The 27,311-nt window shown below is 27.9% G+C and overlaps 4 protein-coding genes and 1 long non-coding RNA gene across 5 annotated transcripts; 3 read left to right on the top strand and 2 right to left on the bottom strand.

Annotated features, from left to right (window-relative positions):
* LOC105632107 (uncharacterized) lies at positions 1-791 on the top strand. The gene is made up of 2 exons (XM_012214410.4): positions 1-156; positions 419-791. Exons 1-2 carry the CDS (start codon positions 112-114, stop codon positions 707-709), a joined length of 336 nt encoding a protein of 111 aa, XP_012069800.1. The 5' UTR covers positions 1-111; the 3' UTR covers positions 710-791.
* A 1,415-nt stretch (positions 792-2,206) lies between these two features.
* On the bottom strand, positions 2,207-4,697 carry LOC149492421 (uncharacterized). Its single transcript, XR_016318714.1, has 3 exons — positions 4,298-4,697; positions 3,225-3,309; positions 2,207-2,411 (listed from the first exon to the last, which is right to left on the bottom strand). It is a non-coding gene; the product is annotated as an uncharacterized LOC149492421 (long non-coding RNA).
* Positions 4,698-6,469: 1,772 nt separating this feature from the next.
* Positions 6,470-7,846, bottom strand: LOC149492422 (BURP domain-containing protein BNM2A-like). The gene is made up of 2 exons (XM_089716689.1): positions 7,687-7,846; positions 6,470-7,597 (listed from the first exon to the last, which is right to left on the bottom strand). Exons 1-2 carry the CDS (start codon positions 7,792-7,794, stop codon positions 6,830-6,832), a joined length of 876 nt encoding a protein of 291 aa, XP_089572815.1. The 5' UTR covers positions 7,795-7,846; the 3' UTR covers positions 6,470-6,829.
* A 7,357-nt stretch (positions 7,847-15,203) lies between these two features.
* Positions 15,204-16,925, top strand: LOC105632127 (uncharacterized). The gene is made up of 2 exons (XM_089716485.1): positions 15,204-15,363; positions 15,693-16,925. Exons 1-2 carry the CDS (start codon positions 15,319-15,321, stop codon positions 16,764-16,766), a joined length of 1,119 nt encoding a protein of 372 aa, XP_089572611.1. The 5' UTR covers positions 15,204-15,318; the 3' UTR covers positions 16,767-16,925.
* A 3,405-nt stretch (positions 16,926-20,330) lies between these two features.
* On the top strand, positions 20,331-25,800 carry LOC105634413 (uncharacterized). Its single transcript, XM_089716435.1, has 8 exons — positions 20,331-20,360; positions 21,466-21,533; positions 21,864-21,940; positions 22,578-22,689; positions 22,813-22,917; positions 24,160-24,259; positions 25,355-25,544; positions 25,667-25,800. Exons 1-7 carry the CDS (start codon positions 20,331-20,333, stop codon positions 25,529-25,531), a joined length of 669 nt encoding a protein of 222 aa, XP_089572561.1. The 3' UTR covers positions 25,532-25,544; positions 25,667-25,800.
* Positions 25,801-27,311: the final 1,511 nt, after the last annotated feature.

Consider the following 27,311-nt stretch of genomic DNA (forward strand, 5'->3'; position numbering starts at 1 on the left):
TTGAAATCACTTTCTTGTCCTTGTATTTCTTCTATAAATAATGGCATAGAATCAAGAGTTTTGAGAAGCCTACCTTACAACACAATAGTACAAAGTACAACTACCAAAGACATGAAGCTCACAACTGCTTTTTTTCTTCTCGTCTTTCTTTTTTCTGTAAGTCTTCCATAACCAAGAATCCCTAATCTTATTTAATTTTTTTTTCCATTTTGCAATTAGTGGATTATATTAAATTTATTTAATTAATTAATTTAGACAATTTATTTTAAAAGATTGATTTCGCGATTTATCGAAAAAAAGAGAGAGAACTATTTTATTTTATAGCTCCTCTAATGTATATTCGAGTGAAATATTAGAAAATTACGATGAATAATTATTTTATTTTGCGATTTAATGTGCTTATTCCTATTTGGTATAGTTTGTGATCGAGCTCAGCTATGCAAGAAAGGTACCAGAAGAGTACTGGAAGAGCATAATGAAAGAGCAGCCGATACCGAAAGCGATCGGCGATCTATTTATTGAAGAAGATTCAGGTGGTAATAATAGTAATTATGAAATGGATCATTTTGCAAAGGATTTTGATACTAAGGCTATTGCTGTAATATATCATAGCCATGGAAAATCTAAGGAAGATGAAGATAGTGATGCAAAGAAACAAGAGAGATCCTTTGTTGTTGTTGAGCCTGAGATAGAGATATCTAAACATTAGAGATGAAAGATATGTATAAATAAGAATTCATCTGCAAAGGCTCATATTTCTAGAATAAGTATAAAGTAGTTTGCTTGTTTTATGCTTTTCTCTCTTCTTCTCCATCTCCTCCTCCTTCTTCTACCTCTTTTTCTTTAAAATATTATATTTTGACAAGACTAGAAAGCAAAAGCTTAAAAGATACTCAAATCAGACAACAATAGAGATTTTTTAAAACTTTTCTTATTTAACAATTTTTTTTATTAAATAAACGTCAGAAACACACTTATTTCCAAAACAAATTATTTTTTATTAATTCATCTAATGGATGAGCATGTAAACCGAGTAAATAAGTCATTTTCTATGTAGATGCACATAGATTTGGGCCAATATGTACACCGAGCCGATATACTAAAAACATCGGTGAAATACACAATTTAACGCGATAAGAAAATGTGGCATTTGAACTTCATTTTTTGTCCTAATTCGTAATTCCTTGTACTAGCAACAACTAACTTTTAAAGTTTTTAATTTTTGCATGTAAAATATTGATTTGATACTCTGTTAGTACAATTTTTGAAATAATAATTTTTCACAATTTTTAAATATTCAATAAGTGTTTAATCAACATAATTTCATAAGTTAAAATATATAATGAGTCCAATTAAATATTTAATAAGCACAATCAGTATATATATATATAAAGCAAACATTTTTTTTTAGAAATTTGACATGTGGCATATTCCTTCAATTAGGCTTTCACTTGACAGTGTTTGATTTGATTATTTAATGTATTAATGTATTGGCTTGGTTTGCATTTATTTTGAGTTAATGCTTTTGGTTTGGTTTGATTTGATTATTCAATATATTAATGTATTGGTTTAGTTTGGAGTTATTTTGAGTTAGTATTTTTAATTTGGTTTGATTCGATTATTTAATGTATTAATGTATTGGTTTGGTTTGAATTTGTTTTGAATTAATATTTTTGGTTTGGTTTGATTCAATTATTTAATGTATTAATGGCTTTAAGTAATTATTATTAATTATTAATTTTTAAAAAATGATAAAGTTTAGTAACAATGAATTATTCAATTAATATATTAATGCATTTCTTTGTAACAAATATTTACTCTAATTTGTAAAGTAACAAACATTTCATCTAACAACCGTTAATGTATCTTTTACGTTTACTATTTAAATGTTTTCATTTTTTTTAAATGGTATAGTAATGCACTTTATTTTTTAAAATTTTAAATTATTTACTCTCAATAAACATTTTAGCTTTTTTAGAAATACTACATATAAGTTGTATCATATATATTTTTGTATTCTTGGCAAAGGAGCATTGGTCTCTTCTTTTAAATATATTATTCATTTTTTTAAAAAAGTTTAAAATTTTCTACATTTTAACTATTTCCATTAATGGGATTATTAGTTTGTCACGACCCATTCCATGGACCGGACCGGCACTAGGACCTGGGTGGGCTTAAGGCCCCCGAAGCCCGTAGTAAGTCTATATTATGCAAATCTCATTTACTATTCATAATTGTGGATACAGGTCCAATAATTTATTTCAATTATGTACCACTAGTACAGTTCATCTACAACCCACTAGAATACAATTATGGAACTCTACCTGTACATTTACATCATCATTTATTTATCGTTTACAGTCTTCTATACTTATGTCTCAACTCCATAGGATTTTTCTTTCTTCTATTACCTGGAAAAAAAATAGGTAGGCAGGGGTGAGCGCCAAACTCAATGAGTAGGGTTAGATAACCCTCTCACCCCACACAATCATACAGATGCTAAAATATTTTTATTTGTTTATCGATTAAATTTATGATCATGCAGTGTCACACAAATGGCAATACAACAGCAACCACAATTAGTATCACCTTCATATAATCACATCACGTGGAAATTAGTCAGTGGCACCACCTAAAACCCCAACGAGCCGTCCTCACACATGGCTCGCCCTCTCATACATGTGCACCAGGGAGCCGACCCCCATACGGCCAACTGGTCTAATCCTCACTGACCAGTCCTCTCATTGTTTTTCCATTCTCTCTCTTTTTTTTTTAAAAAAAAAAAATGCCAACAGGAGGCAACCCGGTGGTCTCCATCCAATCTAGATCATCAAGTGCTCACAACAGGAGGCCACCCTGCGGGCTACAATCAAATCTAGATCATCAGGTACGCAACAACAATAAGCAATCCTGTGGTTTTCCATATAATCCATATCATCAGGTGCACACGGGGGCGCCGATCTCCCATTTACCCGGCTGACGGTCAAACTCCATATCATATCATATTCAGGATCCATATCACATAGACCATCCTCACAAATCCATGGTGGTCCACATCATCCCAATTCCACACAAACAAGGCACAGCAATATCACATCACAGGTAATCAAGCATTATTTAATATCAACAAATAGTGCATCACAATATAGCAGTAATGCATGATAACATTTAGTCGTGAATGCATGAATGCAGGCAGATGAGGCGAATTATCTAACACTACTCACAGTTTTTTTGTTGTCCTTCAAAGGACTGCCTTTCTTATTGTGCGCTCCCAGCCTTTGTCTTCACAGTCCGAAACTTTATAAATATCTATATAATAAGAAAATTCTACATAAGAATTCTAATTTGGAAAATGCAGTTTACATTCATTTATTTGTTTTCGTTACTCGTCGGTTCACTAACTTATCAAACTAAACTGTATATCTATAGTGCATCTTTATTTGATTTATTTCTTCTAATTTATTCGTTAAGTAAAACGTCTAATTATTTGGTAATTAATATTTTATGATACTACTAATCAAAATATTTAATATGATTAATAATAATAATATTAATAATGATAATACGATTGATCATATAATATTCATAACGTTAATAACTTTAGTCGGTATTTAATTCACTGAACTATATATAAATTCATTCCTCTTGTTTATTTATTTATTTGTCTATTTATCCCTCTCATAATCTTATTCTATATTTTTAATTTCTATGAATAATTTAATCGCTATAAGTAATTTAGTTTCTAAAATACAATTTATTTTCTACCGACTTTTCGGCAGCATCTCTCCTAAAATTTGGATTATCCACCTGTTAAAATATCAACAGTTTATCTAATAATTTCAAACCACACGGCCCATCCATCGGGCAATTAATCAAATGACATTTTCCCATCCTCCTTCAATCTCAACATCACCACACAATCCAATTTATACATTACAATAACATTATTTTTAAACTACCTTAATTATATCAACACTAATATTATAAAGCTATTAACTACTCACAATGACCAAATTAAATTAACCAAATTAATTAACTACAAATAAAATTAATTTAATTAACTAACATTACTAACATTAACTTAACTAAACTAATTGACTACAAATAATAAAATTAATTTCATTAACTAATACTACTAAATTAATTAACTGCAAATAATAAACTTAATTTAATTAACTAATATTATTAACATTAACTAAATCAACTAAAATTATTAAAATTAAACTAACTAAATTTAATTAACTATCATTAATAAAATTAAATTAATTAACTAAAATGTATTTAAATTAATTTATACCCCGATATAATTTTTTTTTTTTGTTGAATTTCTGCTAGCTTGGTGATCGGAGGCGTGCTGGAGCGGCGGCTAGGCGGTGGCGATGGCGTGACGAGCTGGGTGAGGCGCGGCGCTTGCTCGATCGAAGGCAGAAGGGGCTGTGGTGGCGCGATGAGCTAGAGGAGGAGCTGGCAATGACGCAGACCCAGTTGCAGGGAAGAAGAAAGGGAAAGAAAGAAAGAAAAAGGAAAGAAAGAAAGAAGAAGAAGAAGAAGAAAGAGGAAGAGAAGAAGAGGAGAAGAGGAGGAGGAGATGAGGTCGACGCAGGAGAGGAAAGGAAGAAGAAGAAGAAAAGAAAAGAAATAAAGTATGTCCAACTTCTAGATGATTCCGGTTCGATCCGAACCGGATCGGTCTGATTCAACGACTCATCTCGATTTTTACTCGATTTGCAGGTTTTTCACATGATTCTCAAGTTATTCATTTGGTTTTCGAAAAATCAATTTGATTTTTGGGTCTGGTTCGACTTATTTTGTTTATTTAGTTCGGTTTCGCAATATTTTCTCTATTTACTCAATTATAATACAATATTAATAGTAATGATATTTGATTTTAAGACAATTAATTTATATTGCAGTTACATACATATACATACATTTGTAATCAATTAGTAACTAGAGTCCCATTTTATTTCATCGAAACTTTTTAAGTGTTCTCTAATCGAAATTCCCGAATAATCTGTTTTTGGGCTTGGGCCCAACTCAAAAATTTGGGCTCGATTTGAGACTGTGTTACATTTACAGCCCACACTGTCAAAATTTCTTATTTTTGATTTAAATTAAATTTGAAAATTTCGAAAATAAAAATTCGGGGTATTACATAGTTCTTACTCAAACTTTTATTTGTCTCATTTTATAAAGATTATTGAACATGTTTTTGTAGCCATAAACTATCATATATATATATATATATATATATATATAGCATGCAGAATTTTTCTTGGTATTGCCACATAGGATTCTAAATTAATGCGATGTGTATGACTTAATTGTTTGCTTTATATTTATTTGAAAATAAATTAATTTATGATTCAATTAAATCTTTTTAAATGTAATTGATTAATATAACGTTAGAGATTTACTAGTGTGTTAAGTAACAATTTATATAACTTTTAAAAATATAAATAAAGTACATAATTTATTAAATTTTAATGACACGGACAGTTATTATTTTATATTAAAAAATTAAAAAATTTTTGTATTAAATTAAATTGTGTTAAATATAATTGATTAATTATAGTATTAACAATATGATAAATTTGAAGATTTTTAAACTCTTAATTATGTAAAATAAATTATTATTCTTGGATGTTAATGAAATAACGAGTTAATTATTTTTTACATTAATTTTAAAATAAATCACATTAATGAATTTTACCACATTTCATTTTACTTTTTTTTATTGATTTTTATAAATTTTAATATTTTTAATTCATATTGCTCAAAACATGCCTATCTACTAATTTTTACTTAATAATAAAAAATCACGCTATATTTTTTTTTTTACTATTGATATATCTTTATAATATTTTTTAATAGCATAATAAAAGAAATTTCATTAAAGAAACTATAAATTTTATATATATATATATATATATATATATATATATATATATATATTCTCTAAAATTTACTTTATTTTTTTAGTATATTGCTAGTTTTATAAGTAAAGTTATAGTTTATAAGTCATAATTACTGGGCTAAAAACAGTTGTCTCCGTTAGTAATTAAAATGTGGGCTAAACGTGATCTGATACAACCCATAAGGAAGCAACCACGGGAAGTGGGAATTTTGAAAAAGACTATACTACCCAGAGACAAAAAGAAATTGGATTTGATTCTTTCTACGTGGGGGCATAGTTATTCTTCAAAGCAGGGTTGCAACGAGTTGAGTTGATCTGACACGTCACTTTTCATGTAATATTTAATATTTGACTAAGATTAAAATATTATTTTTATTATTTATATTATTCGATAACAGTAGTGCTTATACTGATATTTAGAATTAAAAAAATGAATCACAAAATAATAATTAACATCTAACAGGTTCTTAACATGATTATATGTTCTAATTTTTCATAAACTCATTTACCAAGACTGATAGACTATAATTTTAACAAATTATTAGTTAAATATACGAAGAATATATATAAATTTTATTTCATTTACTTCATCAAATGTGAAGTTACATTTTATTTCACTTATCATATGAAAATATTACAAATTTCATAATCATAAGTACGCAAACATTAGGCTGAATATATAAATTACCCATGAACTTCCATTTGACCTATTACACCCTTATAACTTTATTTTTTCTCCTTGTATCCTTAAAGTTTCAATTTTTTAACCAAAGGGCTATGAATAGCGATGGGCACTCCAACACTTATAAATTTCCATTCCCTTCCTGTTCCACTCTGTAAAATTTATATTATACAAATAGTTCATTGGGCGAATTCATACATTCAGTCTAGTATTTATTTATTATATTTTTATTAAGGAAATCCAGCTGGAACCCACACCAAATGATCAGAAGGGAAGAAATGGCAAATCTCAGATTGGCCAGGCTTAGTTCCGGTCTCCTTGAATGCTAGGTGATTTGGATACCATAAAGAAGTATCAAAGTGGCAAGCAGCAATACCTTCTATTCTGTCACCATTATCATTACCAGCCAGTGAAACCCTAAATACCTTATTAGAACTTTGACCATGGCAATGATAGAGTGCATATGGATAATTCAAAATGTGACATCCTAGAAATTTGGGAGCTAATATTTGTTCAGGTTCTTCAAGAATAGTATAATTCTGGACATGGGTTTTTGAGCTTGTGAGATGTACAGAGGTTATAGCTTTTGCATCTGATCCAAAGATTCTACGTACAGAATCGACCATGGATTGGTAAGAAGTAGCGCAGAACTGGGTTTCTCCTTCGAAAGGTGGTGACTCGCAGATTTTAATTGTGTGTTTAACAGCTCTGCCTTGAATAGAGTCCGGTGAATAGGAGAAGTATCGAAGAATAGAAGGGAGATATTTAGATGAGAAGGGAATGGAATCAGCTACTTCTTTACGTAGCATTAGTGGATAACTTAAGGGATCAAATGGCGGGAGATATAATGGCAATTTGTTACCTTTCTTGAAATCTTTCAATCTGTAAAACACAATAAATGGAGAAGATGAAGCATGAACATTTCTGTTGTTTGAAGATTCCAACAAGTTCCTTTCGTTTATCTGATCTTTATTACAGCTTCCACTTCCCAGAATACACTGCAGAAAGAAATAAGATAAAAAATCGAGTTTTGAAAAAGAATAGTAAAGTGTAAAGTGGCTAATAATTATTAGGGGAAAGAAATTACCATAACAAGTAGAAGTTGAAGGAGGAAGAAGCTCCGGGATGCAAATTCTCTGGCCATGTTTTTCTTTTCTTTTCCTATTCTTCGGACCAAGCTAAGCAGTTGAAGCATGAATTCAAAACCTATGAACTACCATAATATATAGAATTTTGGAACCTCTTAAAAAAAAAAAAAAAAAAAAAAAAAAAAAAAAAAAAGGTTGTTGTGGCCTTGCCTACCTCTTCCTCTCAGTCTCTCTCCCCCTCTCCAATTATTATATTTATTTAAATTTTTTCTTTTTTATTGACGAGAGAATATCATATAAACTTTACGAAATATGCAATTTTGTTATTATTTTTTATTAATTTCAGGAATTCAAATAATATTGTATGAATTCGCTATTTGTCTTTTCATTCACTGTATTCAAAAGTTCTAACTTTAATTATTTATATCTCGTGATTGAATTAGAATGCTGTTAAAAATATATAATTTATTTATCAATACAAAATTAAAATAAATAAATATTTTGACATACTTTATATCTCGTTGTGTTAAATATAAATCTCAAAGTGAGTAAAAATAGAAAAAGAAAATATTGCCAATATTAAGAACTTAAGTTTTGTAGAGTATTGCACAAAAAACAATCTTGAAATTTTTAATTACTTTGAGATAATGTTATTATTGATGATATTATTAATTCATTACAGAAAATTTAAATTAAAAAAAAATAAAAGATTAGAAAAGAATGGCATGACACCTTAGTAAAAATGTTGAAGTGTCATCATAATTGAAAATTATTAAAAAGAAAATTAAATAAAATAAAAAAAAAAGGTGGAAAGAAATGAATAACAGCCATCATCCACCAAAGAGAAAATGGTTTTAGGTGATACAAAATCTAAAAAGCACTAAAAGAAAAAGAGAATGAGAGAGAGTGTAGGATAAAGTCTTTTTAGGAAAAATAATTATTTCGTCTGTGAGGTTTGTCATAATTATTTAAGTAGTCTCTGACATTTATACAAATATTTATAACGTCCCTGAAGTTCACTTCCGTCATATTATTGATCCTTTCGTTTAAAAATTACACTTTTTCCGTTAATTTTGAGAGAAAAAGATGAAATTATCCTTTGGGAAAATAATTATTTCGTCCATGAGGTTTGCCATAATTATTTAAGTAATCTCCGACATTTATACAAATATTTATAACGTTTTTGAGGTTCATTTCCATCATATTAATCGGTCCTTCTATTCAAAAAATACATTTTTTTCGTTAATTTTGAGAGGAAAAGATGAAATTATCTTTTATAAGTTTTTATTGACATTATTGTCAATCCTTTTTGCTAAAATACCTAAAACTCAAATTTTCACCATCTTCCTCAATCCAACATGATCTTCATTGCCACCATCGTGTCTCTGTCAACCATCATTTCCATAACGAGATCACCACCAAAACTAAAACCCAACATCCAAACTCAATCAAGCCATCATCACCCTTCATCCATTTATCTCTCTCTCATTGATTAGAGAATTTAGGGTACTTTGGTTATTCTATTAAAAATTAACAGTAAAAAATATGTTTTTTGAACGGAAGGACCAAGTAATACGACAGAAGTGAACCTCAGGGAAGTTATAAATATTTGTATAAATATCGGGGACTACTTAAATAATTACGACAAACCTTAAGAACGAAATAATTATTTTCCTTTTTAGCTTTGGTGATCTGGTTATGGAGATGATTGTTGACAGAGACACGGTGGTGGCAATGAAAACCTTGTTGGATTGAGGAAGATGGTGAAATTTTGAATTTTAGAGAGGAAAGGGATTGACAATAATGTTAATGAAAACTTATAAAGGATAATTTCATCTTTTCCTCTCAAAATTAACGAAAAAAGTATATTTTTTGGACGGAGGGACCAATTAATATGACGGAAGTGAACCTTAGGACGTTATAAATATTTGTATAAATATCGGAGACTACTTAAATAATTATGGCAAAACTCAGGGACTAAATAATTATTTTTCCAAAGGATAATTTCGTCTTTTTCTCTCAAAATTAATGGAAAAAGTGTAATTTTTAGACGGAAAGATCAATTAATAAGACAGAAGTGAACTTCAGAGACGTTATAAATATTTGTCTAAATGTCGGGGACTACTTAAATAATTATGGCAAGCCTCAGGGACGAAATAATTATTTTCCCATCTTTTTAAGCACAGTTAAGTCAACAATTAATTTATGTAATTTTTTGCTTAATTTATGTTTTTTTTTTATTTTTTAAGCTTGATTATTTTTTATTTTCTAACTTCATTTTTTTTATCATAAATTTAATTCTTAAAAGCCTAAAAAAGGATTTTTAATTATGTATGATTAGATTGGATTTGAAATAAATTTTATACGATTTGAAATTAACTATATTATTTGATATGTAGAAATCGAAATGAATCATTGTATTTTTACTCGGTAATATAAAAATGAAATTGTATTTTTACTCAATAATACATTTGGTTCTTAAATTTTAAAAAACATAAATGGAAATAAATTATTTGATGGTTAGAAACCAAACTAAATCAAATTGTATATTTACCCACAATATATATTGATTTTTATTTTAGAAATAAAAGAACTAAGAGAAATCAAATTGTATATTTATCCAGTAATATGTATTTAGAAATAATTTTGCATGGATGACAGACTGATTGCTCATGATAAGGATAGGGTGCAATAATTTTTTTATTTTCCTTTTAGTTATATCATATCCAATTATGCAAGAAAAGGAGATAATAAATTATTAAATTCAAGTCAGTAAATTGTGTTTTTCGAAAAGAGATATATTCAATGAGTAACTTAAGTCATGGACAAGAATAGCTTCAACGTCTTAAAAACTAACATAAAAGAAAAAAACTACTATAACTAAAGCGTGAGCTACTCAAAGAAACATTAGGGATATTTGAAAAGAGTATTAAAACTATATATATATATTTAAATATTTCTTCTCAAAAAAATTTAAAATTATATTAATTTAAATATTAAATTAAAACTCAAACTCTAATTTGTTACATGAAACACACAAGTCTATCAAAGTGGATCTCGTAAACAAATTATATGTTAGATTTTTTTTTTTTTTTTTGATTTCATTTTATTTTGGATTTGATGTGTTTGTTTTCAAAACAATTTGATTTTTTTTACCTTTTAAAATTTTTCTATAAACAAATTCTTTGATAATATTATGAGTTATTTACTTCCAAAAACTCACAAATTTGCAACTTGCATGGATAGTAAATAATCTAATTAACGCGAGAAATAAAACATTTCAAGTTTGAGTCATCTCAATTCAACCACAATAATTTTTATTAATTTGATGAGTTAAAATGGAGAAAGAGCGATAATAAGGAAAAAGAAAGAAAAACAATAAAGATAATTTTAAAAAGAGAAATAACTAAAAAATATAATTAAAAAAAAATTAAGAGAGGACCCATAAGGATGTTAAAGTGTCAATAATTAAAATATCAATAGAAGTGGCAAAGAATTTACTCTAGGATATTATTATTCTTGAAAAAAAATAAAAAAATAAAAACGTGGTATTATTAAATGTATATTATTGAAAAGAAAAATAAAAACTTTTATCAATAATAAGAAAATTATCTACCAATGTATGAGGAGTGGCAGTCACCAACCCCAATTCCTACCTACTCATCAAGATTATCCATAGAATTGGTATTATTGTTACTCTTATCATGCCCAATCATCCATGCAAAATTATTACTTTTGCACATGCATAAATGCAACATTTTATAATTTAAAAAAATGTTGATCACTCAATATTTTTTTATTAGTCGAAAGGTTCAATTCATCGAATAACATAATGATTAAGAGATAACCCTTCCTTTTAAATCATTAAATTATTGAAAACTATTGTGATCGGAAAAATTCGAATTTATCAACCCTATTTTTTATATTAGTGAGAAGATCAAACAAATAATATCTTGTTTTTTTGCCCTTTTAAATATATTGGGCAGAAAATAATAATCAGCAGAGATTATAGCATTATTTCATGTAATTAATTAATATAGTATATAAATAAATAAATATTAATTAAATGTTTATAATAATATTTTCTAGTTATTTATTGTATTTAGATAATTATATATGATAATGATAACATAAAAATAGTAATTGGAAAAGAAAATTATTAATGATTTATTATTGAGGTGAATATAGCCCTGGGGAATTGATTAAAAAAAAAAGGAGTTGAAAATGTAGTTAATGAAGATTTAACACATATAAATTAAACGTAGTATAAATTTGCATGAAACAAATAAGCTAAATATCCCTTTAATAAGGAATTGATAGCTGATAAAGCTTACATGCATAAGTTTCAATTTACTATTGATCTCATCAACTGAATTTAGGGCTTTTTCTTATCAATGCATTATATTGTGACTATATTAATTTTATAAAAAAATATTAATAAATTACTTTTTGAAATTAATATTTTAGGATAATTTTATTTATAAATATTTTAAATTAAAATAAATAACTAGAAAATATTACTACACAAAAATTAATTAATTATTTTTATTTTTATACCATATTAAAAAAAATGATAGATTCATCTGAGAAAATAAAAAGAATAATTTAGCTACCAACAACAAGTATTTAGCTATTGAAATTTAATAGTGGTAGTTAACATTGCTCATACCCATTTCAATTACCCTTTTTAAAAAAAAAAAAATTCAAATATCCATTTAATAACTACCTATTATCAGTATTGAATTGACATAGCCATGTATTTATTATGATTAGTATTATCAACTATCATAAACAACTAAATCAACCATTTTATTTTTCAAATAATCGATTTTTAAATAAGAACATGAATATGTATAGTTATGAGATATATTTAGATTCATGAAAAAAAAAAAAGAAACGAGGATAATGTAAGATATGAATTATAAGAATGTCACTCAACTTTTATATTGACCCAACACATATCTTGGTTCATGTGGAGGGAAAAAAAAGATAATATAAGATAAGTAAAGAATTATTAGAATCTAATAGGGTCTTTTCTGATATTAAAAGAAAAAAAAAAACTTTGTGGGACGCTCCTATATTAAAGTGAATTATTATTGGAAATTTAATTATTTGCTCTGATGGCTTTGATTTTTTTTTTTTTTTTTGCTTAACAAAATTGACAATTCTATTCCATGTAATTCAACAATACATATGAAAAATACTTGTAATGTTAATAATTGTACATTAAAATCAGTTGCACATTGTTAAGCTTTAACTCATATTATAATTATTGAAATTATTGAGAGAGAGAAAATAGGAAAAAAAAGATTGATTAATTTATATTATAAAATAAAAATACTATGAACTTTGCATATGGTTGGAATTGCATTTTATTTTAAATTTTAACTATAAGGTGCAATTAATTATTTTAGAGTATAATAACATTTTGAATTTTACGTATTGTTGCAATTACACCTTATTTTTTCCCTAAATTTTAATTACAAAGCGTCATTAATTTCAAAATGCTGTTACATGATAATTGTTAAAACGGTTAAATATTTTCGGTTCCCTAAATTATGGCCAAATTAACACCTAGGATCCTCAACGTTTGAGTAATTATCTTGAATGACCTAAATAATGCTGTCGTTATACTACGAGGCCCTGCCATCCAAATTCTTACCTTTCTCCATTTACATGGATTGAAAAGCAAACATTAAGTGGGGAGTTAAATGTTTTGGGGTCCCTAAATTATGACCAAATCAACACTTAAGTCCCTCTACGTTTGAGTAATTATTCGTTTTTCAATTCATATAAACGCAAAAAAAGTAGAAATTTAGATGGAAGGACCTCACAGTGTAACTACAACATTATTTAGGTCCTTCAAAATAATTACTCAAACGTTGAGGGACCTAAATATTAATTTGAATATAATTTAGGGACCGAAAAAATTTAACCCTTGTTAAAAAGTTAAAAATAAATTATAATTACAAGAAGTCTACGTAATGATCATAATATTTTTGTTTATTAGGCCATGATAAAAATGGCATGACAAAAAAAATGCAAAAAAAGAAAATCTCATATAGCATAAGATTTTATTTCATATTATTAGTGGGGTGGGCATTGGGTAAACTGACTCAAATTTTCTGACTAACTCCTCCCTTTATTCATTTTTAAGTTTTTTTTTTTTTTTTTTTTAGGGGGAAGGTGTAATTTAACATAATTGTAAAAGAATTAAAAAAATCATTAAATCAACCCAATTTTGAAAAAAAAAAAAAGTTGTAATCGACTAATTTACTTAGTAGAGATGCTAAGAGATGATAGTAATTTTTTTTTTTAAAATTAAATACTTCCCTGATTTCCTAAAATAACAAATGAAGTGAATTTTTTTTTTCTAAAGTGACATTTAAAAGAAGAACAGAGAGAGTAAAATCTGTAACACCCATAAAATATTAATTGAAACAAATTAACTGAATATAGTAAAAAATCAAATATAATTGAAATTAAATATTTTGTTTCAGTATTTGGTTATAACTAAATCAACTGAATAAATACTTAGTTATAATTAAATTTTATTAATTAATTTTTTGAAACATATATGTTATTAATAAAAATGTAATTTTAATGAAAATTGAAAATTTTATAGTATTAGTAAAAGATATATTCAATAAAAATTTGATTATTTCAGTTAGTTGAATTATCATATATAAAGTAACCAAATCAACAATTGAAAATTGATTTTTTGTAAACTAAAATTAAATTGATTTTTATAATTGGATTTCACATTTCTTGGAGTATACATGTGTATGAGTTATATGACCTAGCATACTTTATCAAAATTACCACTGTTTTAAGCAATGTGTGTCATATCTCTATGTTATTAATGTATTTATAGTTCTTTTTTTTTTTAAACAAAAATGATATCACTGAAAAATAATTAACAGAATAAAATATAAAAATTAAAAAATGCAACATCAAAATTTATAGTATTGCAGAACAGATAAAACTAACATAGCTATAGGTTTTTTATTTGACTACAAGAACTTTTTAACTTGTTTATTAATTTATTTGAAATTATATTTAAAAACAATAATATTGATTGCGTTCTAATATCCAATTTACATCATGAACAAGATGGAAAGTAAATTCATTTTGCTAGTTCAATCAATCATTCATTATGCCTATTTAAAATTTTACGAGTATATAGTTCCACTCATGGATCAAACCAATGAAAATAGGATTTTTTATTAAAATAATGGTATTTCTGACCATGCACTATGAAAAAAAAGGATAAAGTCGGAACACTTTTTAAAGAATTCTTACTGTCGTTGGTTTGGTCTATAAATGTGGCTATAGATCCAGTCTAGGTAAGTAAATTCCATTCGATGTGCCTATCTAAGATTTTTCCTCTTTGTGCTTTTTCTCATATTCGCGGATGCGCTTTACACCCTTTGTAGCTAAGAATTTTTCGTATTTTGTAATAAACAAGAAATAACAAAAAAAAAAAAATAAAATGAGTTGAGAAATTTTCTTTTTACAAAAATGCCCTTATATTGCTGAAGGTTTCTTAGACATTGTGTGGCTATATATAGCAGGGACTTCGCCATTAAAAAACCATACACTTCTTCTCCCCTTTACAACTAAAGAGAACCATGAAGAGCTTCTCTATTTTCTTTGTTCTTCTCCCTCTTCTCTTGGTGAGTGAACCATTTCTTCTTACATTATTCTACTTAGCACCAACCCTAAAATTCGATTGAAATTAATGGCAAAGCTATATGTTGCTCTTTTTTTTTTTTTTTTTTAAAAGAAATTAATGCAGATTTTATTTTTTATTAATTAAATGGCTAGCTTTGTTCCTAATATTATTTATACTTTCAGCGGAACTACATATAATTTTTAGTGTGACATTTTTTTTTCTCTAATTTTTTCGTCTTATTTCAAGAACATGCTTTTTTTTTATTCTTTTAGTAGTTTGGCAATATATATGGACTCAAGCTCTAATCTTTGTTCTTTTTTTCTTTAATAGTTTGCTATTACTGTGGACGCGAGGAAAGAACTACTAAAAGATCAACATCTCAACGATGATAAAACTTCTATTGAGGAAAATGGGCCAAAATCTATTTTAAACCATCTCAACGATGAGAAGTTCGATCCCAAACGTCCCGAGTTGTTTGGTTATCATTACGACGACGATGATAAAAAAGACAAGGCATCATCATTTGAGAAGTTCGATTCCAAACGTCCTGAGTTTTTTGGTTATCATTACGACGACAATGATAAAAAAGACAAGTCAACGTCATTTGAGAAGTTCGATCCTAAACGTCCTGAGTTCTTTCACTATGGTTACAATGATGATGATAAAAAAGACAAGTCAACGTCATTTGAGAAGTTCGATCCTAAACGTCCTGAGTTCTTTCACTATGGTTACAATGATGATGATAAAAAAGACAAGTCAACGTCATTTGAGAAGTTCGATCCTAAACGTCCTGAGTTCTTTCACTATGGTTACAATGATGATGATAAAAAAGACAAGTCAACGTCATTTGAGAAGTTCGATCCTAAACGTCCTGAGTTCCTTCACTATGGTTACAACGACGATGATAAAAAAGACAAGTCAACGTCATTTGAGAAGTTCGATCCTAAACGTCCTGAGTTCCTTCACTATGGTTACAACGACGATGATAAACAAGACAAGTCAACATCATTTGAGAAGTTCGATCCTAAACGTCCTGAGTTCCTTCACTATAGTTACAACGACGATGATAAAAAAGATAAGTCAACGTCATTTGAGAAGTTCGATCCTAAACGTCCTGAGTTCCTTCACTATGGTTACAACGATGATGATAACACTGACAAATTATCATCTGTTCAAAATTTTGAGCGTTGGGTTCCTCTTCCATCATTTCATTATACTTACAGCGACGATGATAACACAGAGAAATCATCGTCATTTGAGAAATTTGATCCCAAACATAAGAACTTGCTTCACTATCACTACAACGACAACAAAGAAAAATCATCACCGCTCGAGCATAATAAGCCGTCGTCTCTTATTGAAGAGATCCCAGGCGGCAACAATGATCATAAGGAGACCATGTAAATTAGGCATCCAGAGGAGCATATGGGTTTTAATGAAATTGTATAATGTTTTATGTATTTAAACGTTATGTCCTCTATGTATGGGAGTGCTTACTTATTAAAGAAAAATAAAAATGGCGTCGCCATATATGATAATTGAATAAAAGTAACACTTCATTTCCTTCCTCTTTTCTCAAGCAATTTAGTTTTCTTTATCTATTGTCTTTGTTCGTAGCTAAACACACAAGGTTGCCAATTTAGTCGGATTATGATAAAATATATGTATTATTATTTGATGAGAAATTTTTACTTAATATTTAATATTTAATTTTATATATATATATATATATATATATATATATATATATATATATATATATAGGGTTTGAGAATATTAACTTAAAATTTTGTTTTCAAGAAAAAATATATTTAACTTTAAAAATAATAATTAACGATATGTGTAAAGGAGAACATCAAAATCCTAGCAACTTTCTCTCTCTTTTTTTTTTCCATTGCAATCGTTTTCTTCTTTCTCCATCAAAAGCCAAGAATCAAGCATGTAGGTTTATATATATATATATATAAACCTGTAACTTACATTATTTTAATGACATTGTAGATTTATACATTGAATAGTATTACTGATTTATTTAGTAGAATCAATAGTGTAATTTTCCTTTGAATTCTAGAATATAAATATATTTTTCTTTTTCCTAGTAAGTGCATTCTTGTGCTTATAATTTTTTTTAGCATTAAATATTTTGTTTTTTAAAAGCCTATAAATCCTGATCTCAAAACAGGTAATTTTTCGTGTTAATATCATATTTTTTAATGAAAAATCCTTACCATTTATCAAATCTCATGTAATTATTGCCTTTTGGTTTGTGGTTGTGGTTTATATGTAATTTCTTAAGTACTTTGGATATGTTCGGACAAAATTTGTTGTTTTGATAGCTATTTATTATTTGAATAATATTTAATGGTCAGTTGTTTTAGTAGTTTTTCATAAAATGATAAAAGTTAAACGTTACATGAGTTAACTTTTTAAATATTAAATTATATAACGAGATTGAATTATTTGAAAGTACATGAAATATACATAATATAAATGGTTCAAGTAAAACTTTAATTACAAGTAAATTAGAATCTCAAAATTTATAAATTAAATAATAAAAATAATTATTTTATATAGATATATATTTCTTTTAATTAAGAAACTTGAAAAAATATATTAAGTACAAATTATAAATTCAAATTTATAAATTAGAGGTTATAAATTCATGATATATGAACCTTTATATTACATAGTTGTAAACCAAACAAATTTTATTCAAAAGCTATATAAGTATAGAATATGTTTATTTTTGAACAAAGTAAAACAGAATTTATAATGAAAATAAGATTGATCAAATTTAAATTTAAAGATTAATTAGTTTTAAAATAATTATTTTATATATATGGACCAGTGTAATTTAATATTTTAAAAATTAAATAAATATTTTTATGACCAAATATATAATGTGGATTATTTAAAAAAATAAATGAATTTAAAATAATTAAGACTAGCTAAACTACAAATTAGAAGTCACAAGATACGATATATATAATTTAATATATATAATTCGATATTATAAAAGGGGAGAAATTTATAAGTCTAGCATTTATATATATATAATATAATTTCAATTGCATAGGTACATAATAAATTTTTTAACACTAAGATAATAAAATTTTATAGTTATTTATTCAAAGTTTAAATAATTTATTTTGATTAAATATATTTGAAATATTGGATAATTATTTATCTGTGAATTTTTTTTATGTTTGTGTTGAAAATAGTTTTTTTTTTTAATTTACACAATTAAATAGTTTTTTATTTTTAATAATATTAAATAAATATTAAATAAAAAATAAATATTAAATAAATATTAAATTTTTAATAATAAATAATAGTTTTTTTGATAACCAATTCTATAGATAACAAATCATTTGCTAAAAGCTCCGCCGATCAGACCATCTCACATCACCGACAACGCCTCTACAGGGGCTTCATCCACACTATCATCATCACTTATAGTTATCATCCTTTGAATCAATAATGTAATTTTCCTTTGAGTTCTAGAATATAAATATATTTTTCTTTTTCCCAGTAAGTGCATTCTTGTGCTTATAATTTTTTTTAGCATTAAATATTTAGTTTTTTAAAAGCCTATAAATCCTGATATCGAAAAAGGTAATTTTTCGTGTTAATATCATATTTTTTTAATGAAAAATCCTTACCATCGATCAAATCTCATGTAATTGTTGTCTTTTGGTTTGTGGTTGTGGTTTATATGTAATTTTTTAAGTACTTTGGATGTGTTCGTCAAGATTAGTTGTTTTAGCAGCTGTTAACTGTTTGAATGACATTTAATGTTTAGTTGTTTTAGTAGCTTTTCATAAAATAGTAAAAGTTAAACTTTATATGAGTTAACTTTTTATAAATTGCTGGCTTAATCTCTATAAGTTAGTTCAAAAGTTATATTACCGAACACTATAAAAAAATACGTTTAACATTTTGACCAATCAAAATATTAAAAGCTACTTAAAAAACTATTACCGAACACGACCTTTGACTTGTAGTTTTTTTGCAAGTGGTTGCTAAGCCTCAACTTGTTGTTACTGAATTAAGAATTTATGTCAAGAGTTTATTAGAAATATGTAGGACTTATGAATATAATATTCCTTTAAATTTTCACTATTTTGACTTTTTTTAACCTGTTTCAAAGTTACTAGTTAAATGATGATTGTTTAAATAAAATTTTATTTAAATATTATGATTAATAAAATAATTAACTGTGCCAATCAGATATAATTTTATTAATTTTTTTCATTTATATGAAGAGTGAGAGATCTAGAGTTCGAGTCCTCTTGATCACAAAGTTTTCACCAATTTAGTGAATTAAAGAGAACTTTATTCATATTGTGTAGCGCATGGTATTATTTAAGCCATTTTGGCCTTCTACTGGATAAAAAAAATTCACTGTAAGCAGCAAAAACTGTAAATAATTGCTTATACCCATTTCGACTACTCATCCAACTACCCATTTACCAACTATCAGAATCACATGGTTGGTAGCCTATTATTGATAACCAAATAACTATATATCCATCTGCCACTGTCAATCATCACAAATAACTAAACCAGAATGATTTTTAAATGATTATCCATGGTGTGTCTCCCTAAAGACAAGAAAAGGAAAAGGAAAACATTGGACCACACCTATGTAAGGATGAAGGAAGGGTGTGAGGAGTGTCTCAAGTTCCTTTAACCATAATTTTCTTTTATATTTATCTTCTAAAATATTGAAGATTTTTAATTTTGCTCCTTAAATTTCAAGTTTTTTGCCGTACCGGCCCCATTATTACACGTGTAAAATCTAATTATACTTTATATTTAGATAAACTATAGTTTTGGCCTTAAACTTTTCGAGTTGTTCCAATTTCACTCTAAATTAACTTTTATTTTGCTGAATTTTGCATATGTTATTTAATTGTATCCATAGTTTTAAAATTGGACTTAATTGAAAGAGACTAAAGAAAAAATATGAGATCCACATATTTTCTGTGGGTTAAGGTAATCCAATATTGTTTAACTAGCGAAAAATGCATTACTCTGTATAAGGATAAGACTTGCTCACACTCAATATGTATGGGTGGTTCTATAGACGAAACCAATAAAAAAGATTGTTTTTAAAAACTCTTACGCTCTATCCTTTTTGTTTGTATGATAAAAAATGCTTTCATTTGAAACAAATCACTTTTTGTGATTAGTTTGTAAATGAGTGAGTTCATTCACTGACATTGAGTGCAGGTAAGTCTTTCCTTTGTATAAAGGGAAGAAAAAAAAGACAAAACAAACTTCAAAATCATTTAGATTATGTGGTATGCTTCTATATTAAAGTGAATTATTATTCAAATATGTGAAAAGTGAGAAGTCTGGAGTTCTAATCCACTCGATCATAAAAACTTTCACTAACTTGGAGAATTAAGGAAAGAATTACTCTTATTGTGTAGCCTATTAAATTATTTTTGGCTCGTCTAATTACTTCATTATGGTTACAATTTGAAAACTTCGGAGGCAAGACCAAATCCATCTAAGTGGCCCTAATTTCTTTCTTTCCTATTCAATTATAAGAATGTCTTTCAACTTTTATATTCACCCTACAATATCTTCTTCCCGCACGAGGATAAAGAACAAAAGGATAGTGTGAAATACGTTGAATTTTTAGAATCTAATGGGGTCTTCCCTAAAAAAATGATTTTAGATTCCATGGCACGCTGAGTGAATTATTATTGGAAACACGAAGTTGTCAAGATTCCGTGGCTTTGTTTTGCTGTTTTTGTTTTTTCTAAATAAATTAGAATATTAATTTATTTTTACATGAAATAATAAAAACAAAATGATTGAATATAAATTAACAAATAGAGTAAAAGCCTTAACACCTATAAAATAATAATTGAGGAAAATTAATAAAATTTAGTAAAAAACCGATCATAATTGAAATTTTGATATTTTAGTTGTGTTAGGCAACAGTTTTTTTGAGTAGCTTTTAACATTTCGACTGGTTATAACACTAAATACTATTTTGTATAATCTGATTTCTGTAATGACATTAGCGCCATTAATAAACTAATTGTTTCTTTTGTTACCTATGGATTTTAATATTGGAACTTTATAGTATGTTGCTACTTTACGAGAACAATTGGAACAACTGGCTGAAGAGAGAACTCTAGATGGCTTACCTAGGTATGCATGCTTTCTTTTATATCTTCTCTTAAATTTGTTTTGAATTGTAATTGAACTTTGAAAAACTTTAATCAAATTTTCATGGATAACCAATATTGGAACTTTTTGTAAATGTCCTTTTCAAGGAAAATTGACTTGTTAATAATACATCTAAGTTCTTTGATTGTGAGCCAGATTTCTCTTCCCCTTTGCATTTGAGTTGGCCTTTTCTGTTCGGTAGCCATTATCAATCCAATAAATCAAATGTGGCTGGAGTTGTATTTTATGTAACAATCTCTAAGATTTAAATGCAGTGCTACTTTTAACTTCTCTTTGAATACATTTCAACAGAGTTTCAAAGGCTAAGGTCAATGATTATTCAGAAAAGATTGAAGCCGTTGCTTCCAGATTAGCTGCCCCATTGGTGCGTTGCATTGGATACTGTTAAATTATTAATGTGATTGTGAACTTTAGCAACACTTCTAAAATTAGTTGCACTAGCAGATATTTGAACATAGTTCGAAGAGTAAGTTTTCTTCTTTTCATTTCCTCCCTCAAGGGACTAAAAACTGTTGAAATGCCATTGCCATTATAATGTGGTAGAGCTTCAATAACTGTGATGTAAACAGACTGAAGATACGGGGTTATGTTTCTGTAGAAGAAAACATAAGAGCAAATCTTGACCGATTTCACTTTTGTTGAAAAGACTGTACATAGGATTTTGATATTACTGTCCACAAATTAATTCTTTTTTTTTTTAATTATCTCTTGAATGAACTGTTCTTCTTCCCTCTCAGCTAATATGTTGACTTCATGGATTGCAATACATTCTCCTTGGTTTAATTGCTTTTGTTGCCTGTTCTACTTCTTCTAACTGTTCCCCCCTTTGGTTACAGTGACTAAGCGTACTGATTACAACTTAAAAGCATACTATATGTTGTTTGTGTCATCTAACCATGCATGCAATCTATGATGTTGCCTCAATTTGTTTGTCCTATTAATTGTCAGTATTGGCAGTGGTTGATGTTGTAACATCTAACCATTTTTTATGCGGCTAATTCTCAGCCTCAGATTCGGTATCTGAAGAGCCTTTTGCTGAGAGTTCAATGAGCGAAAGTCCTAAAGCAGATGGAGAAACTCAGTTCCCTTCTTCTCCTGGCTTGAGAAGAAGATTTGTGTAATGAATCTCTAGTTGTTAGGATTTATGTGATTCATGCAATTTCCCTTTTGGTGTTCATTTCTTTTTCCTCCTTCTGTTTCTATATTTATTTCATTATGATTTTTGTTGTTCTTTGAACAGGGCAGCCCCAAATTTTGATGATAGCACTCATGAAATCACTCAGGTTGATACATCAGCACCTGTCAAACTGGATGCTGCAGCAAAAACACACATTGAAAAGCACAGGTACTTTTACTGTTTGATTGGGGTACACCCAATCATGATGTGATAATTTCAAAGATTACATAGTAATCCACTCTTAGATCTGTAATCTAAGTTTTTCAAGTAAAAATGTTGCATTTAATTCTACATAAAACCCAGTGGAGTTCCACATAAACTCATACAGCCATTGTTTGCTAAAGATGCATTGACTACAGACCAAGGATGGTCCTCTTGAGGGCATTGGGTGATTATTCATGATTCTATTTGTAGAGGTGTGCATCAGTGGATTCGGTTTGACCGAATTAACCAGTAATCAAAATAGGGGAAACTAAACCAAATTGAATTACATATATGAATCAAACATTTTGATTCAGTTTGGTTGGCTCCATACTGAATCCTTTTGTTCTTGTGTGTGTGTGTGTGTGTGTGTGTGTTGTTTGGTTTTTTTGGTTAAAATGATCATCTGAAGACCGAAACATGGTTAACATGTTCATCTGATGACTGAAACATGGTTAACATGGTTGGCTCCATACCATGGTCATCTGATGACCGAACCAAATAAGAGGCCCAAATCTTTGCTAATCGAATCAAACCACATATTTCGGTTTGGTTAGTTGGTTATTACCAACTAATGCACACCCTTACTCCCCTAGCTATTTTGGCATTTCAATGGGATAATGTGTACACCATAAGCAAGATAGTAGTGGAATTTTGGTGTAACATGGTGCCCTGCTTGGCATCAGCCTAGTATTGTTCAGAGAGCGGGACAGAACAAGTATTTGAGCAAGAGGGGAACTGGGATTGGAGTGGAAGGTAAGTCAGACACCAAATTGATCTTTAATATTTATTATGTTTCTTTCCCTACCGAGACGAAAGCCAAAGGTGAGTCTCGTAGGTGGACGTATTGAACCGAAAGAAGATCTCACTCCCCTGTCTCAACTCGCTTTCCAGGGATAAGGTGAAAATGAAAGGTTCATTGCAAATTGGAGTTTATTGCAACAGGATTTACATAAATAACAATGCTTCAATACATTTAAAGTTTCTTAGTCCTCCTTCTTGACTGTTGCTTATAGTACTATATTTATAACTGTACAATGTAGTTTCCTGAAATTAATGAGTAAAATTTTCATGATATAGGCAGAGATATTCAAAAACATAATTTGTTCTGCATATTTTCTTGCTCCAAGTTCCAAAGATTGAATCTAGGACTACCTAGTTGCTTCAAAGATCATCAACTTCTGATTAAACTTGTGTATCCTATTGCAGAAAGCTTCAAGAAGACCTGACAGATGAAATGGTTGGGTTGGCACAACAACTAAAAGAGAGTAGTCTCTTGATGAGCCAGTCCTTGCAAAATACTGAAAAGGTAATGATTTTTGGAACCAAATGTATTACCTTCTGAGGAGATGTGCAATTGTAGCTTTGGTGAGTGATTCTGCATGTTCTGGGGAGGCAGCATTAGAGGATCGCGTAATCCATTATTCTTTGTGTACAAGTTAGCTAATGAGTATCTCTAACATGGTAATGATTTAGAAACTACTAGGATTGTGAAGAAGTGTCATTTTCCTTCTGCCATTAATTGATTGATGTGAAGCGTCTGAGTTCTATCTTAAAATTGCTCAGATTTGTAAATGCTGTGAAGGAGAGGTTGGGAGTGGCAATCAGAGAGATATCTATAGCAGCATTTTTCTGAATTTAATCTGTGGGAATTGATGTTCTATTGAGGTCTTGTATTTTGACATACTAATCACTCTATTAAGCGATGAAAGTTGCTAGGATATGAAATTCTTCTTGATTAATGATGAATTGAAGAACAACTACTGAACCATTTCTGTACTCATGCAGTAATCGATAAGCTGCTAATTGTGTTAATTGACTTGGAATGGGCCCTTAAGGAATTAACAAGTACAGATCTATAAAATTGTAAAAGCCATAAGAGGACAGGCTTTTATAAGAAAAATCTACCCTGTAATTTTTTTTTCCCTACCAATGATTGGATGGTGGACTTACCGACAAATGAGGTAAGGGAAATTGAGAAGCAACTTTCTACTTCAACCTTTTTTCTTCTTGATATGGTAAACAACTTGCCTTGAACTCATAATTTTGTTTGTATTTTTCAATTTTCTTTGAAATAATGGCAGTAGCAACTAAAACTTCTAGTTGATGAGTGTATGCATCATGAATTTCTACATTACCACTTATCATGTGGAAATTCAGATTTCTGTTCATTTACGTATTATAGATACTTGAATTTAATACTTATCAAAATGTGATTGCAAAGATCATGTATATCGATCTGGGACTATTTTTTAAACTGATGCTCTTCTTGTACATGTCAGAAAGTTTTTGCATTCAATGGCTGTAAAAAAAGAAATACATAAATTTATTAGATGAAGCTAAAACAACATATATGCAAGTTTTTATTTCTAGTCTCAAAACCTAAATGTTTGTTTCGGTGCAGATACTCGATTCTACAGAGAACGCTATTGAGCAAAGCTTGGCAGGCACTGGCCGTGCCAATGTCCGAGCCTTGGAGATATACTCGAAAAGTTCTAAAACTACATGCTTCACTTGGCTTCTGATTTTTCTAATGACATGTGTCTTCATCATGGTTGTACTCCTAATTCGCGTCACTTAGAAGTTTCTTCAAGGTAAGCAAGTTTCGACATGGTAATGCTGCTGTCTTGCAATGCGAGTCAAGTGTTTAACCATTTGTTCAAAATCAACTCGTTTTTTATGAAAGTGGTGCCTAATGATTTAATTTTTCTACCAGATATCATTTTGTGACGATACGGAGATTAATGACAAATAATATGTAATATTTTCTTATTCTGTGTTGTTTGAGGTTATGTTGGGATTTATATTTTAATCGACGGACAACTGATTCTGAAATAAGTTTAACACTCATATTATGATTGTATTTTTTTTTCTTTTTTCTTTTTTAATATAATGTCTTTTATTTTATTTTGAATTAAAATAAATAACTAGAAAACATTACTAAACAAAAATTAATTAATTATTTTTATTTATATACCATATTAAAAAAAATGATAGATTCATCTGAGAAAATAAAAAGAATAATTTAGCTACCAACAACAAGAATTTACTCTAGGGTGCTTGTTTTTTAAGAGAGGACCCATAAGGATATTAAAGTGTAAATAATTAAAATATCAATAAAAGTGGCAAAGTATTTACTCTAGGGTCCTTGTTTTTTAAGGTAATCAGTGGTATTATTATTCTTGAAAAAAAATAAAAAAATAAAAACGTGGTATTATTAAATGTATATTATTGAAAAGAAAAATAAAAACTTTTATCAATAATGAGAAAATTATCTACCAATGTATGAGGAGTGGCACTCACCAACCCCAATTCCTACCTACTCATCCATAGAATTGGTATTATTGTTACTCTTATCATGCCCAATCATCCATGCAAAATTATTACTTTTACACATGCATAAATGCAAGATTTTATAATTTAAAAAAATGTTGATCACTCAATATTTTTTTATTAATCAAAAGGCTCAATTGATCGAATAACATAATGATTAAGGGATAATTTTTCCATTGACTTATCGAATTATTAAAAACTAGTGCGATCGGAAAAATTCAAACTTAACAATCATATTTTTTATATTAGTAAAAAGATCAACCAAATAATATATGGTTAGCCTAAAGAGGTTTTTTTTTTTTTTTTTTTTTTTTGCCCCTTTTAAAGATATTGGGCAGAAAATAATAATCAGCGGAGATTATAGCATTATTTCATGTAATTAATTAATATAGTATATAAATAAATAAATAAATATTAATTAAATGTTTATAATAATATTTACTAGTTATTTATTGTTTTTAGATAATTATATATGATAATGATAACATAAAAATAGTAATTGGAAAATAAAATTATTAATGATTTATTATTGAGGTGAATATAGCCCTGGGGAATTGATTAAAAAAAAAAAGGAGTTGAAAAAGTAGTTAATGAAGATTTAACACATATAAATTAAACGTAGAATAAATTTGCATGAAACAAATAAGCTAAATATCCCTCTAATAAGGAATTGATAGCTGATAAAGCTTACATAAGTTTCAATTTACTATTGATCTCATCAACTGAATTTAGGGCTTTTTCTTATCAATGTATTATATTTTGACTATATTAATTTTATAAAAAAATATATTAATAAATTATTTTTTGAAATTAATATTTTAGGATAATCTTATTTATAAAAATTTTAAATTAAAATAAATAAGTAGAAAATATTACTACACAAAAATTAAATAATTATTTTTATTTATAAACTATCATAAACAACTATCATAAACAATTAAATAATTAAATAATGATTACTATTATCAACTATCATAAACAACTAAATCAACCATTTTATTTTTCAAATAATCGATTTTTAAATAAAA

The sequence above is a fragment of the Jatropha curcas genome, chromosome 11 (genome assembly GCF_041381405.1).
Source record: "Jatropha curcas cultivar XTBG-Jc1 chromosome 11, XTBG_Jcur_1.0, whole genome shotgun sequence".
In the NCBI taxonomy this organism is placed as follows: domain Eukaryota; kingdom Viridiplantae; phylum Streptophyta; class Magnoliopsida; order Malpighiales; family Euphorbiaceae; genus Jatropha; species Jatropha curcas.